The sequence below is a fragment of the Benincasa hispida genome, chromosome 4 (assembly GCF_009727055.1).
Source record: "Benincasa hispida cultivar B227 chromosome 4, ASM972705v1, whole genome shotgun sequence".
In the NCBI taxonomy this organism is placed as follows: Eukaryota; Viridiplantae; Streptophyta; class Magnoliopsida; order Cucurbitales; family Cucurbitaceae; genus Benincasa; species Benincasa hispida.
The window spans coordinates 22,954,289-22,966,734 of record NC_052352.1 but is presented as its reverse complement, the minus strand read 5'-3'; the positions used below and the strand labels follow the sequence as shown (position 1 = coordinate 22,966,734).

The window sequence follows — 12,446 nt, the reverse complement described above, 5'->3', positions numbered from 1 at the left end:
CAATTTGGCCTTCGATCATTTAAAATCCCACTTTTACTGATAATTTATTGACAATCTTCCATTAGAGTTATTTGGTAAACAAAATATCATTAAATTGTTGTTTTATTAACTTACATCCCATTCGAAATTGTGTTTGACACACTTAAAAGTAAGTATGGGAAAATCTTAACTGCGAATCACTTTTTAATTTTAACTATAAACTCATACATACTAGCTTTTAGATTTAATTCTCTAAAAATTTGCTAATTTCTTACAAATTTAAATAAATATATGATGATAATATTCTTTCATAATAATATATTTTTTTCATATACATTTTTAAATTTTATTGGATTCGTTTTTTATAAGAAATATTTTTTAAAATTTCTATTAGATAATTGAAATTAAATAAAATTAGTTAAAATTTAAATCATATACAATTTGAAATAAATTATAATTAAATTATCCATATAAAATAATTGAAATAATAAGCCTAGTTTGTTAATTTACTAAACACCGTGACTGGTTTTTCTAATTTAAAATTAAAATTTACCAAACACCATTTTATTTCTTTTTGCAATTGATTCTTCTAAAAACACATCTACCAACAATTATTTTAAAAGCTACAACAATCTCAAATGTAGCATTAGTCTTTAATTCAAGGATATATCTACATATTTAAATGTAATTATAATCCAGTAATAATAAGATTGAGAATCAAAATATCAATCTTAAGCATGATAGTTAGTGCATTTATCTACTTAATTATGGTTATATTGATATTCAAATATGTTAATGAGACGATAACCTAATATTGTATCAACTTTTGTTGTCAAATTTCCTACAAAATGACTGCAAAAGATTGAGAATCTTTTATAGATAAAAGGGTAAATTTGAGAATTTGAAAATTAAAGACAAAATTGAGAATGACACGAATGATTAGAGATGAATCTCTAATTCATAGCCTTAATTTTTCGGTGACTCATCCATTTAAGTTTAGGTTATAAATAAATAATACTTATACGAAATATCAAAGAAAAGAAAGAACCCCAAGAATATATATATATATATTTTAATATAATTCACGTAAATTAAATGTAGAAGTTCATTTTAAAAAAATAATTGTAATGATATCTTTTGACATAAAATAAACCCAAAATTGAGGAATATTTCATTAACTTAACGTAAATACATAAATACAAAATATAGGTTCGTTTTACCACTCTAGAATCTAAATAATACAACACAGATCTGCGTGCCAAACGAGCAGGTTAAAGTTTAAAAAATAAAAAATAAATAAAAAACTTGAAATTGCGAAGCATCCAGATGAAGCTGCCACCTACACTGTAGCAGAAGGGGCATGGTCCAGTGGATTGAATTAATCATAAGCAATAATTCACTACATTTCAATATATATATTCAGTCTTATCCCACAAAAACAAATAAAATATCTTTTGAAAAAAAGGGGATTAAAAGAATTTGTCAGTGTTAAATAATAATCAGACATTAATGAAATGTGTAAAGATACATTTCGCATATTTAGATTGGATAATACTTTGGTAGATACACCAATCTCTATGCTTCCATTTCCTATCAATCATACAAAATATAATTAAAATATTTTAAAAGATAAACAAGAATAGCTAGGTATTAAATCATAATAGACCAATTTAGTGGAATGTACTCCACCAAATGCACCTAAATATTTTTCTCATAGAATTGATGGTAAAGACCCAGTCTGACATAGTTTTAAAAGCAGTGGGTGGACTGGGCCTAAATGATTCTCTATTGAACAAACAATTCAACCCCACTAATTAATTGCAAATTCAGAAACCAATCCTCTTTCCTATTCTTTATGCATATTACCCAAAAAAGAAGGGGGAAAAAAACTGTTTTAATCAAATCTGTTGATTATTAATCTGGATTCTCAACAGATGCACAGATTTTCCCACTACATAAAGAAAGCAGTTTGCATCTTGCATGATTCTATTCTCTATTACTCTACTATTAGAATTTAATTGCTGACATGTCATCTAAATTCAATCCCATCCAATCATCAGTCTTTCTTAAAATATTCAAAACCATACCTATGTATATAATGACAGCAAGTTATCCTTTCCATGTGCTCCACCAACTCAACCAGTTTTTGTTCATAACACTGACCATAATCTTCCTTGATTTCTCTGCAAAACTTACTCAAAACACAGAAAGATTACGAAACAAAAGAAAGTTTGTGGTGGATACTTTTGAAGAAACAAATGGAATATGAAATTTCTGATATTTCAACAATTGGAGTAAAGGGGGCATCTGCATAGCTTTCTATATAGAAAATGAAGATGTGGGCTTATAAACACTGTTTGTCAATGTCAGATTTCATTTGGGGTGGGTGAAAGGACCCAAAAAAAGATGGCACTATTCAAAAGTGGAAAAAGGAATGAACAGCAAGAAGAAAGTGTGGCTTGTTAGGTCATCAAAAACAATGTCTACCAAACAAAACCAATCAGAGGAACACAAAACCAATTCCAATGTTAGATTAAAAACCAAAAGAAAAACAAATCCCTTCATTCTCCTTTCAATATAGACATCAAACAATAACAATACAAATTCATCTACACCTATATGATCAATCGACCCACAACTTTGTTTATTATACTAATGACAATGAAAAATGATTTATTCACTAACATATGCAAGTTTATTTCTAATCACAAACCAGAGGCTTTGTGAGCATTAATCACATTACCCTCCGTATTATAGGAGCTTATACCACCGCCACTAGGTCTCCCATGATCAACCGCGACCGGAGCCATGGTCTGATACGGCGGCGCGGTGGTAAAGTAAACTTGTCTGCCGATGTTGTCATACGCAACCTGAGTGTAGCCAGCCTCATTTACAGTAACTTTTGGCTGCATCATTTGAATCCCCTCAGTAGTGTAAACCCCGACATTTGGTTGCTGAAGAGAGGCCTGTGGTGCCACCGAACTGTGAACCTGGGGTTCGCGGTATGCATGCATTCCGTAATAAGGCTGGTGCCCAACTGGTCCGTTGATGGGTCTAAGCGTTTGAGCTTGAAATAAACCCCCTGCAGTCGGAATTAGATATATTGACTGGTCGGTGGCCGGACCATTGGCTGAAGCAGCCACTGTATAACCACTGGAGATCATCTGCCTCTCGGGGAAGTACGCCGTAGGGACTGCCAATGGTACAGGAACAGGAACTGCCGCCGGTGGTGGAGCTGGAGAGATTTTCTCTGCAACTTTTGATGGTTGAGAATCACTTGCAGAAGTCTTGGAGTTAGTCTCGTCGCTGCTTCTCTCAGTAGTCATCACTTGCAATCTCTGCAAGTCCTGAATCTGCCTCTGAAATTCCGACGGAGAAACAACAGGTTCTCCGACTAAATGACGATCTTCAGATCCACAATCAGAACCGGCGGCAACGTCCTTCACCGCCGTATTCGACACGGTATGTACGGCGTGTAGATCCGTCAAGTTAGAACAAGGAATGGAAGACGGATGGTAGCCTTTATCAAATCCAAACAAGAAATCAGGATTCGAGGCAGATCCAGGAGTATCAACAGGCGGCGAGGAATCTTCCAGAGGCTGAATCCGCACAGAATTCAAAGCATCGACGAACCATTGTCTGTCCGATTTGGAGTCCCGGGAGGCAAGAATCGTCGGGACAGGTGGATTTAGAGGGAAGAGAAAAAGCCTCAACCTCGCAGGCTTCGAGATACGAATCAAACGGTCATACTCCAACATCATGTGCTCAAGATCCTCATCGTTGGTAACAGAAATCAAAGCATCGAGATCTTCGCCAGGGAGTTGGTACTTAAAACAAACAGTAACATCGCAGAGAGAAGATAACCTGGAAGAAAGAGCAGAGAAAGTGATAGTACGATCGACGGCGAGAATCTTGGTGTCGCCGCCGGTGTATGTGAGTTGGTTGTCGTGGGCTCTGGGCTGTATCTTACCGCCGTAGCTACACATGAATTTGACTTTGTAGTTGTTGGTAGGGTTTAGGTTGGAAGAAGGGTCGTCCCAAGAAGGGTTTTCGCAGGAACGAGGAGAGGAGTCGCGAGATTCGGCATAGGAGGAATAGGAATAGTTATCCATTGGAGGAAGGAATTGAAGAGAGTTTGAACGGAGAAATTGAGGAAGAAGAAGAAGAAGAAGGATGCGAGTTTTAGGGTTTGGTAGCCATTGATGATAATGAGAGATTTTTTTTGTTGGGGGGGGGGCGGGAAACCAAAACCTGAAACTGGAAATTTTTAGTTACGGCGGAGAGAGGAGGAGGAAGAAGAAAGAAGAGCCGGAGAGAGGGTTGTGTGGACCCAAGAGTTGCGGCTATGCGGGGCCCATTAGAAGTTGTGTGAGTATAAGTGTGGGACCCATTATTCAGTGTTAAAGTAGTCTGACAGCAAGGTTTTTGCTTATTTCTGATTTGGCAACAAGAAAAAACGTGAATGGGGCTAAGTTACCGTAATGCCCTTCATGTCATGTAAAAATTACTGTCATTGAAAAATCATAAATATTTATTTTTTTTTAAAAAAAAAATAAATATTTACACATTTTAAAGTCGAAAATTTTTTGAGTTTAGCTTAACAATAATTAACATAAGTTTCACATATCAATTTAGTCTTCAATTTCTAATTTTTTTTTATTTATTCTGTTATTTAAAACCAACGATTTTGGTTAAAAAAAAAATTATAGACAATATAACAAAACTTTTCAAGGGTGAAATTGTAGAAGTTGTACTTATAGGGTTAATTTTCGATAATCGTGATGGGTAGCACTTTTAGGACTCATAATTAAGTGTATACCAACATTTTTAAGAAATTGCAAATATAGCAAAATCTATCCGTGATAGACTTTATTGTTGATAGATTTCTACTAATGTAGACTTTATCGCTAATAGACTCTATTAATAATAAACTCTATCACTGATAGACTCATATTAACGATATAATCTATCATTAATAGACTCTAATAATTGAATTTAAATTTTGTTTTGCAATTTTTCTGCATTATAATATATCTATTGATATTTTAATCTTTATTGTTATATTTACCATTGCTCCTTTAATTTTCAAATACTAAACATAAAGAATAGCATGTAACATACCTTAAAATTTGAAATATATATCTAGAAAAGAAAAAAGAAAACCCTTTATTATTATTTATTTAAATATGTTTTAAACGCTTCTCGTTTTATTGTGAAAGACAAAGTTTTGAAGACCCATCCATGAAAGGGCCCTTTGAAATAATGTGATTTTTTTTAGAATATGTGATATTATTATACAACAACAAAGGGGATCTCACAACCCAGGATCAAGGCATCAAAGCAACAAAGCACAAGCAAAGATAGAGCAACAAAACCAAAACAAAGCCAACAGGATAAGAACCCAAGGTGAAAGACAGAGAAAAGAACCCAAAACCCCACAAACTAGGGGCTACAGCAAAACAGAGAACAACGTGAAATTCAAAAAGGAAAAAAATCCATACACATACTAGATAAGACCAAGAAGGTCAACCCGCCAGGAAGTAGCTCGAGCACGAACCGTAGAGACCATAAGGTGAACCAGAGCAGACACCAACCTCAGTCGACCTCCATATAGCCGTCGATTACGCTCCTGCCAGATGTAATATATGGAAGCACACCAGAAAACACGGAACAACTTACTACGCACCCCCTTACCCGACCCCACTCGACACAACCAAACTCAACTCTACATCCCAACCAGTCACCCAATGCATCGAACCCAACTGACGCAACACACTAGACCACACCTCTTCCTAAAACCATACTAAAAAAATAAATGATCCCGCGACTCCACATCTCCCCCACACAGAAGACACCCCCCTCTGACAACATACCCCAACTCCTCAGCCAATCCCGCGTACTCAACCTGTCCCTCACTACTAACCACGCACAAAAGGAGTGACGCGGAATACCACCCCCGCCCACAAAATACCAGGCCACGACATCCTAGGGCGACGAGGACGTATACTCTCCCAAGTACTAGTGATAGAAAATCGACCATTAGCATCCGACACCTAATCCTAATAATCCTCTCCCCTCACCCTAGGCCTCACTGCCTGGATAAAACCCCAGATCTTAAGCAGCTCCCAAGACACTGTAGACCACCTCCAACCTCCTTCACCATCCATGAACTCCGACAACCGCGCGTCCAAACTACTCATTGCATCATAAATCACCGTAAAACCATATGATTCCAAAATCATGCCCCCTAGCAGCCAAGGATCCCACCAAACAAAACAAGACCGTCCATCGCCAATCATCAAGCGAACTAGATGTTTGAATCTATCTCTACTTCGCAAGATAGCCCTTAAGCACCAAGACCTTCTAACCTCACTCCGAACAGCCCACAACGACTGCCCACGCAAAACAGACGCCTCCACCCACGCCACCCAAAGTGGCTCGACTTAATTAAGATAAGCCAGAGCAACTTCATAATAGCAGCCTGGTTCCAAGCGGCCACATGCTTCACACCCAGCCCGCCCTCTTCCAACGGCAAGCACACCTCATCCCACGCCACCTGTGCACTACCCCGACTCACCACACTACCCTTCCATAAATAACTACGTAACAGACGATCAACCTCATGAGTTGCACACATAGGCAACACGAAGATGCTACACCAAAAAATGTGAAAGGACTGTAAAACAAACCTAACAAGCTGCAACCTCCCAGCAAAGGAGAGGGACCTTACTGCCCAACTTCTAATACGAGCTGTAATCCTCTGTATCAAAGGTGCACAATCCACAACCCTCAACCGACCAGCCAATAAAGGTAAACCCAGATACCTAAAAGGCAACGAACCAAGAGAGACACCCATATATACAGCTAGTACCTCCACCTCCACCGACTCCACACCTGCAACAAACATGGAACTCTTCCCAACATTTGTAACTAACCCAGACAACTTTACAAACTCTGTCAATACTTGCCTTACAAACTCCAAAGAATCTCTCTCAGCTGCACAGAAAATCATCAAATCGTCTACAAATACAAAATGAGTTAGGCTCAAATGCTCACACCGATCATGGAACCTAAACCACACATGAGGTTTATTCAACAACCTAGATAAGACCTCTATCACCATCACAAACAAAAAAAGGAGACAACAGATCCCCCTGCCTCAACCCCTTTCTACCAAGAAAAAATTCTTCAAGGGAACCATTAATCATCATAGAGAACTTAGGTGAAGTAACACAAGCCCTTACCCAACTAACAAACTGAAAGGGCGTACCTATAGCCAACAACACACCAAATAGAAATCTCAATTCATCGAATCGTAAGCCTTCTGAAGGTCTACCTTTAGCACACAACGCGACTTCCCTCTGCTCTCTTTGTAGTTCCCCACAAGCTCCTGACACAATAAAATGTTATCGAAAATCGACCAATCCAGAACAAACGCAGATGATTACCATTGATGAAATCAGGCAACCACAACTGCAATCTCTCAGCTAAGATCATCGAGATACACTTATACATAACATTGCAACATGAAATATGATGAAATTACTCCATACGTTCAGCTCCCCATCTCTTAGGGATGAGAGTAATAGCAGTAGAATTAACTCCACCAGGCAGGTAACATGTCTCAAAAAAATTCAGCACAACGTCACAGAAATCATCTCCAACCATACTTCAAGCAGCTCTATAAAAATCCACTGAAAACCCATCAGGCCCAGGAGCCTTCCCAGACTTCATCGAAAATAAAGCCTTCTGAATCTCCTCCCGACTCATCTGCCGACCAAGGGCCTCCACCCTCTTCTCGGGCCAGCTAAACTGCACAATATCCCCAATTTGGGCAGTAAGATCCCTATACCCCACATGCTGAGCCCCTAAGCAACCTCGAAAGAAATCTATCGTCACCCTTGCCACCCTATCATGCACCGTATGATGAATCCCCCCAACAACCACGATTGTAAATAACCTGTCTCTTATACACATCTAGATGTGTATAAGAGACAGCCCCACTACCCAAAACAAACCACTACAGCTGCGACGAGAACGAACACAGCGATGGAAAAAAGCTGTGTTCATATCGCCTAACTCCAGCCACCTGACTCTAGCCTTCTGCCGGAACGACGCCTCCTCCAATCTCGCCACTGACTAGAACACCTCAGTGGCCTGAGCTGCCTCCGTACACACCGACTATGAATCAGGATTCCTTTCTACTGCAGCTTGAGCAGTCTCCATAACTGCCTAGCTGCCCATACCTCACTAGCTAATACAGAGATACGCCTACCAAACGAAGCACGAAAAAACCCTCTTCACTACCTTCAAATTACGCACAAAACTAACCATAGGAGACACATCCTCAGGCCTTCTCCACACGGACCTGATAGTATCAAGAAAACCCTCTGCCTCCGCCCAATGAGAAAAATAACAAAATGTAGGGGGCGGCCTGCTCCTCGTCTTCCCTGTAGAAACCAGAAGAAGACTCTGATAAAAAATCCCCCACTGACCAACTCTAACCTCCGAATACGAAAACGCTACCTTCCACGCCTCATTGGACAAACAACGATCCAAACGGCGCAAAATACATTCCCCTAAAGTTTACTAGTCTAGGTAAACCAGTTACCTGTCACACCCAACTCAACCAGGTCCGCCTCCAATAACACCCCATCAAACTCCTCCATCTTTCTCAAGCTAGGGCAACCACCAAAATCCTCCGAGTTACTACGAATAGCATTAAAATCCCCCAAAACAACTCCAGGAAGCTGCAATGAGGCACACACATCAATCAACTGAGACCACAAGTTCCTACTCTCACTCACATGATTAGAAGCATATACAACACCAATATATACCCTAGCACTAAATATAATATCCACTAAGGTTTCAGAAATGAATTGATCCCTACTGACATCAATGGAAAAATCATAGACACTCTTCCGCCACATCACCCAGATCCTCCCAACCCCCTGCACACTATAGCTACACACACAACTCCAAGCATCACCAAACCTATCCATCACCATACCAAAATTCTCATGAAGAACCCTCGTCTCAAGCAAACAACAGAAAGTAACAGATGAGGAAGCTAGAAAGTCTGCCACCACCCTATACTTGACAGGGTCATTCAACCCCCTAACATTCTAGGAACACCAAATCATGAATTTTGCAATAGATCACACCTACCACTTCCCACCTGCCCAAACTCCCGCACATTCCATCCATAACAAACAACGGATCAGGATCTGCTTGTACTAGTGCCAAAGCCAACGAGTCTCCCCCCTTATCATACAACACATCAAACTGATTACGATCATCAATATGCTTTATAAACCCTGTTATTCCAGGGGACCCATAAACTACTCTGCTCTTTAAGGGCGTTGTACTCGGTAACCCACTACCACCCCTATGCCCTATACCTTCTCTATCATGCCTACACTGACTAACCATAGTAAACTCTTCAGCCCTCCCTGCATCCTTAATTTCATCCACTGGGCCAGCTCCCCTCGCACCCATACCCAAGTCCTACCCCTTCCTCACACTCTCAATTCCCCCATTCTTCTCCAAACACCCCTCATTGACTGCCACAATACACAACTCCCGACCCTTCTCTACACCTTGTTGCTCACACACTGCCCAGTATGTCCAAAAGAACCACAACAAGAACACTTACGAGGTTTCCACTCATACACAACTGGAATAATAAACTCTTGATCCTGCATTCTAATAGTGATTAAAGGGGGCATTAACGAATCACTATCCACCTAAACACAAACCCTCACATACATAACCGTCGCCGCTCTCTTGTTGCAACATCAAAAGAGACAAGTTTACCTACGGCACTAGTAACACTGCTAAACCCCTATCCGTCCACAACTCTAGGGGAATACGCTCCAGTATAATCCAGATAGGAACAGAATAAAAAAAAAAGGTTTTAGGAATAATACCTGGAGACCACTGTCGTAATAAAATGGACTTCCACCCAAGTGCCACGGACCATTCTCCAGCACCCAATCCCATGACTCTACCTTTCGAAATTTAAAAATAATCAAACCGCTATCCAACAAGGTAATAGTTAGCATCTCTACACGTCCCTAAATTCTCTGAATAAGACGACAAATAACAGAATACGAGAACTTTGCATCCACAAACTGACCAACCAGAGACTTTTCTCACATACAGACACCCTCATCAATAATTTCCTCATAAGGTTCAACAATAACTTTATCATTTTCAATCGATGGAGGAATGAACTCTAAATTACCCCTCAACTTAGACCCAAAAAGGCTTGCTCACGAATTTTCCCCTTTCACGCCAGAACCAAAACCCCCAGAACTACACCCCTCCTCCAACCGAACCACCTTTGGACCAAACCTCCTAGCTAAACCGGTTTTAGAAACCAGCTCCTCCCGCTCACAAAGAACTTGAGTGCCCATCGATCTCCCCTCACTTCCACCAAGCCCAGCCTGTGAAACCTCCTCACTGTCTGACTTCTACCCCCTCGAGCCTTCCAACTCTGGCCCAGCACCACGCGGCCCCCACACCTATCGACCCTTTCCCCAACTCCCCCTGCACCATACCACTTTCTGCACTCAGCCTATATGATTTTGTCGTGGGTTTCTTTTCACTATTTAAAATGGGAGTTGGTAATCATTTAGGACCTTTATGATAACTAATTCGTTTTTTTTTTTTAAAAAAAAAAACATATTGAATTTTACTATAGATTTTTAACAAGGTCAAGGAATTTCAAAAACATTAGAAAAAACGTTTCTTTTAAAAACCATTTTCGTTTTTGGAATAACATACACGACCCTTGCTTTAGTGGTATTTATACTTGTCCTCAACCTCTTGCTCATGAGTTTGATCCGGGTTGTGAGTTATTCTAAAAAATTGTTCTTACAGTGGCTATATTGAAAGGTTTTAGGATCAGATCCCATAACTTATAATATTTGTGTTCCTTTGGTGTATGTTGAAACGACAAGACCCTCAAATGACGAACAGAAAACGGCGATCGGACAAAGAACGGAACCTACAAAACAAAAGCTCATTATAGGTTGAATTGCGAAGCAGGTCAGGAATACTATCATGTCGTCCCGAGGATAAAACAACCCAAAAAGAAAATCCGATCAGAAATGCAGAAGTGTAAGAAAATGTTGTGTTCTGAAGAGAGAAGCGCAGGCAGCCAACTAACCCATAGTCCAAGGTTGAAGTACAAAATGGAGACTTCTTTTTCAAAATTGGGATTCTCCAACTAATGGTTGATTTTCTCTTATTTTTTAAAAAAAGATAAATTGCCACCAACAGTTTTCATTTCATTTTTCTTATTCTACCGTAATTTACTCTTATAAAAGCGAAATTATTTATTGTATTTTATCGAAATATATATTTTTATTTATAATTATTAACACATTGTGAAGGGACAAATTTGTTATAAGGAAACATTATGGATTGATCGGTCAGATTAATTGTTTTAATCGTTTCTTTATTCTCCTATTTTCTTTTTGTCAATCTCTTTTTGTTATTTTCCTTTTTATTTTTATATGTGATTAATCACTATATTTAAAATATGGATGTTGTTTTATCAAATATGAAAAATTTAAGAAAGTTAAAAGTAGATATACATCTTTATCATTATGTATATCAGATGAAAAAAATATTACAAAAAAAAAATACTTTTATCATTAAAATATAAAACTAAAATGTTTATCAAAACTTATTTTCAATTTTTTAAAAATAAAAAGGAAAAGCACAATTATCAAACATCCTTTTAATTTTTCAAATCTAAAAAAATATATATAAAACTAAAAACAACTACCCAACATGTTTTTTTGGTTAAAAAAAAAAAAAAAAGTAGAAAACCCAAAAATAGTCTTTGTCTGGTTTTTTTTACTAGAAATCAAAAACATATTTAAAAAAAAAATAGTTACCAAAAGATACCTTAATTTTTATATATTTTTTTTTTGGAAAATAAATTTATTTTCTTTTAATTTCTTACGATGATTTTCATATTTCTTAAATAAAATGGTTGAATTCTTTGTCAAATTTAAAAAATAAACACAAATTTTTAGAAATTATTTTTCTTAATTTTAAAAAAATTGGCTTGATTTTTAAAATACGGACAAAAAGTAGATAGCAAATCAAGAAGTTTAAAGATGGAATGAGCGTTTATGGGCTTACTTTTAAAAAACTAAATGCTTACCAAATTAGACCTATTTAAAAAGAAGAAGAAGAAGAAGAAAGAGAAAAAGAAAAAGAAAAATCAATTATAATCTTAAAGGGATGTTTGGGGCAAGTAGTTGTTTATTATAGTTCTAGATTATTATAGTTGAGTTATAACAATTTCCGTCTAGGATGTAGATTATTTTAATTTGAATTATAATATATGTGCTTGAGGTGTAAACTATTTTAGTTTGAGAAGAAAATATTAAACATGGTAGCAAAAAAAAAATGATGAATGTGAAATAGTAAAAACTGTAGCAAAT

The 12,446-nt window shown here is 37.8% G+C and overlaps 2 protein-coding genes across 2 annotated transcripts; both read right to left on the bottom strand.

The window, feature by feature from the left end:
• Window positions 1–2,485: 2,485 nt before the first annotated feature.
• LOC120076620 lies at window positions 2,486–4,368 on the bottom strand. Its single transcript, XM_039030499.1, has one exon. The coding sequence runs from the start codon at window positions 4,089–4,091 to the stop codon at window positions 2,685–2,687; it is 1,407 nt and encodes a 468-aa protein (XP_038886427.1). The 5' UTR covers window positions 4,092–4,368; the 3' UTR covers window positions 2,486–2,684.
• Window positions 4,369–5,485: 1,117 nt separating this feature from the next.
• Window positions 5,486–7,647, bottom strand: LOC120076132. The gene is made up of 6 exons (XM_039029909.1): window positions 7,533–7,647; window positions 7,250–7,369; window positions 6,669–6,975; window positions 6,447–6,578; window positions 6,060–6,171; window positions 5,486–5,608 (listed from the first exon to the last, which is right to left on the bottom strand). The coding sequence occupies exons 1-6, from the start codon at window positions 7,645–7,647 to the stop codon at window positions 5,486–5,488; spliced, it is 909 nt and encodes a 302-aa protein (XP_038885837.1).
• Window positions 7,648–12,446: the final 4,799 nt, after the last annotated feature.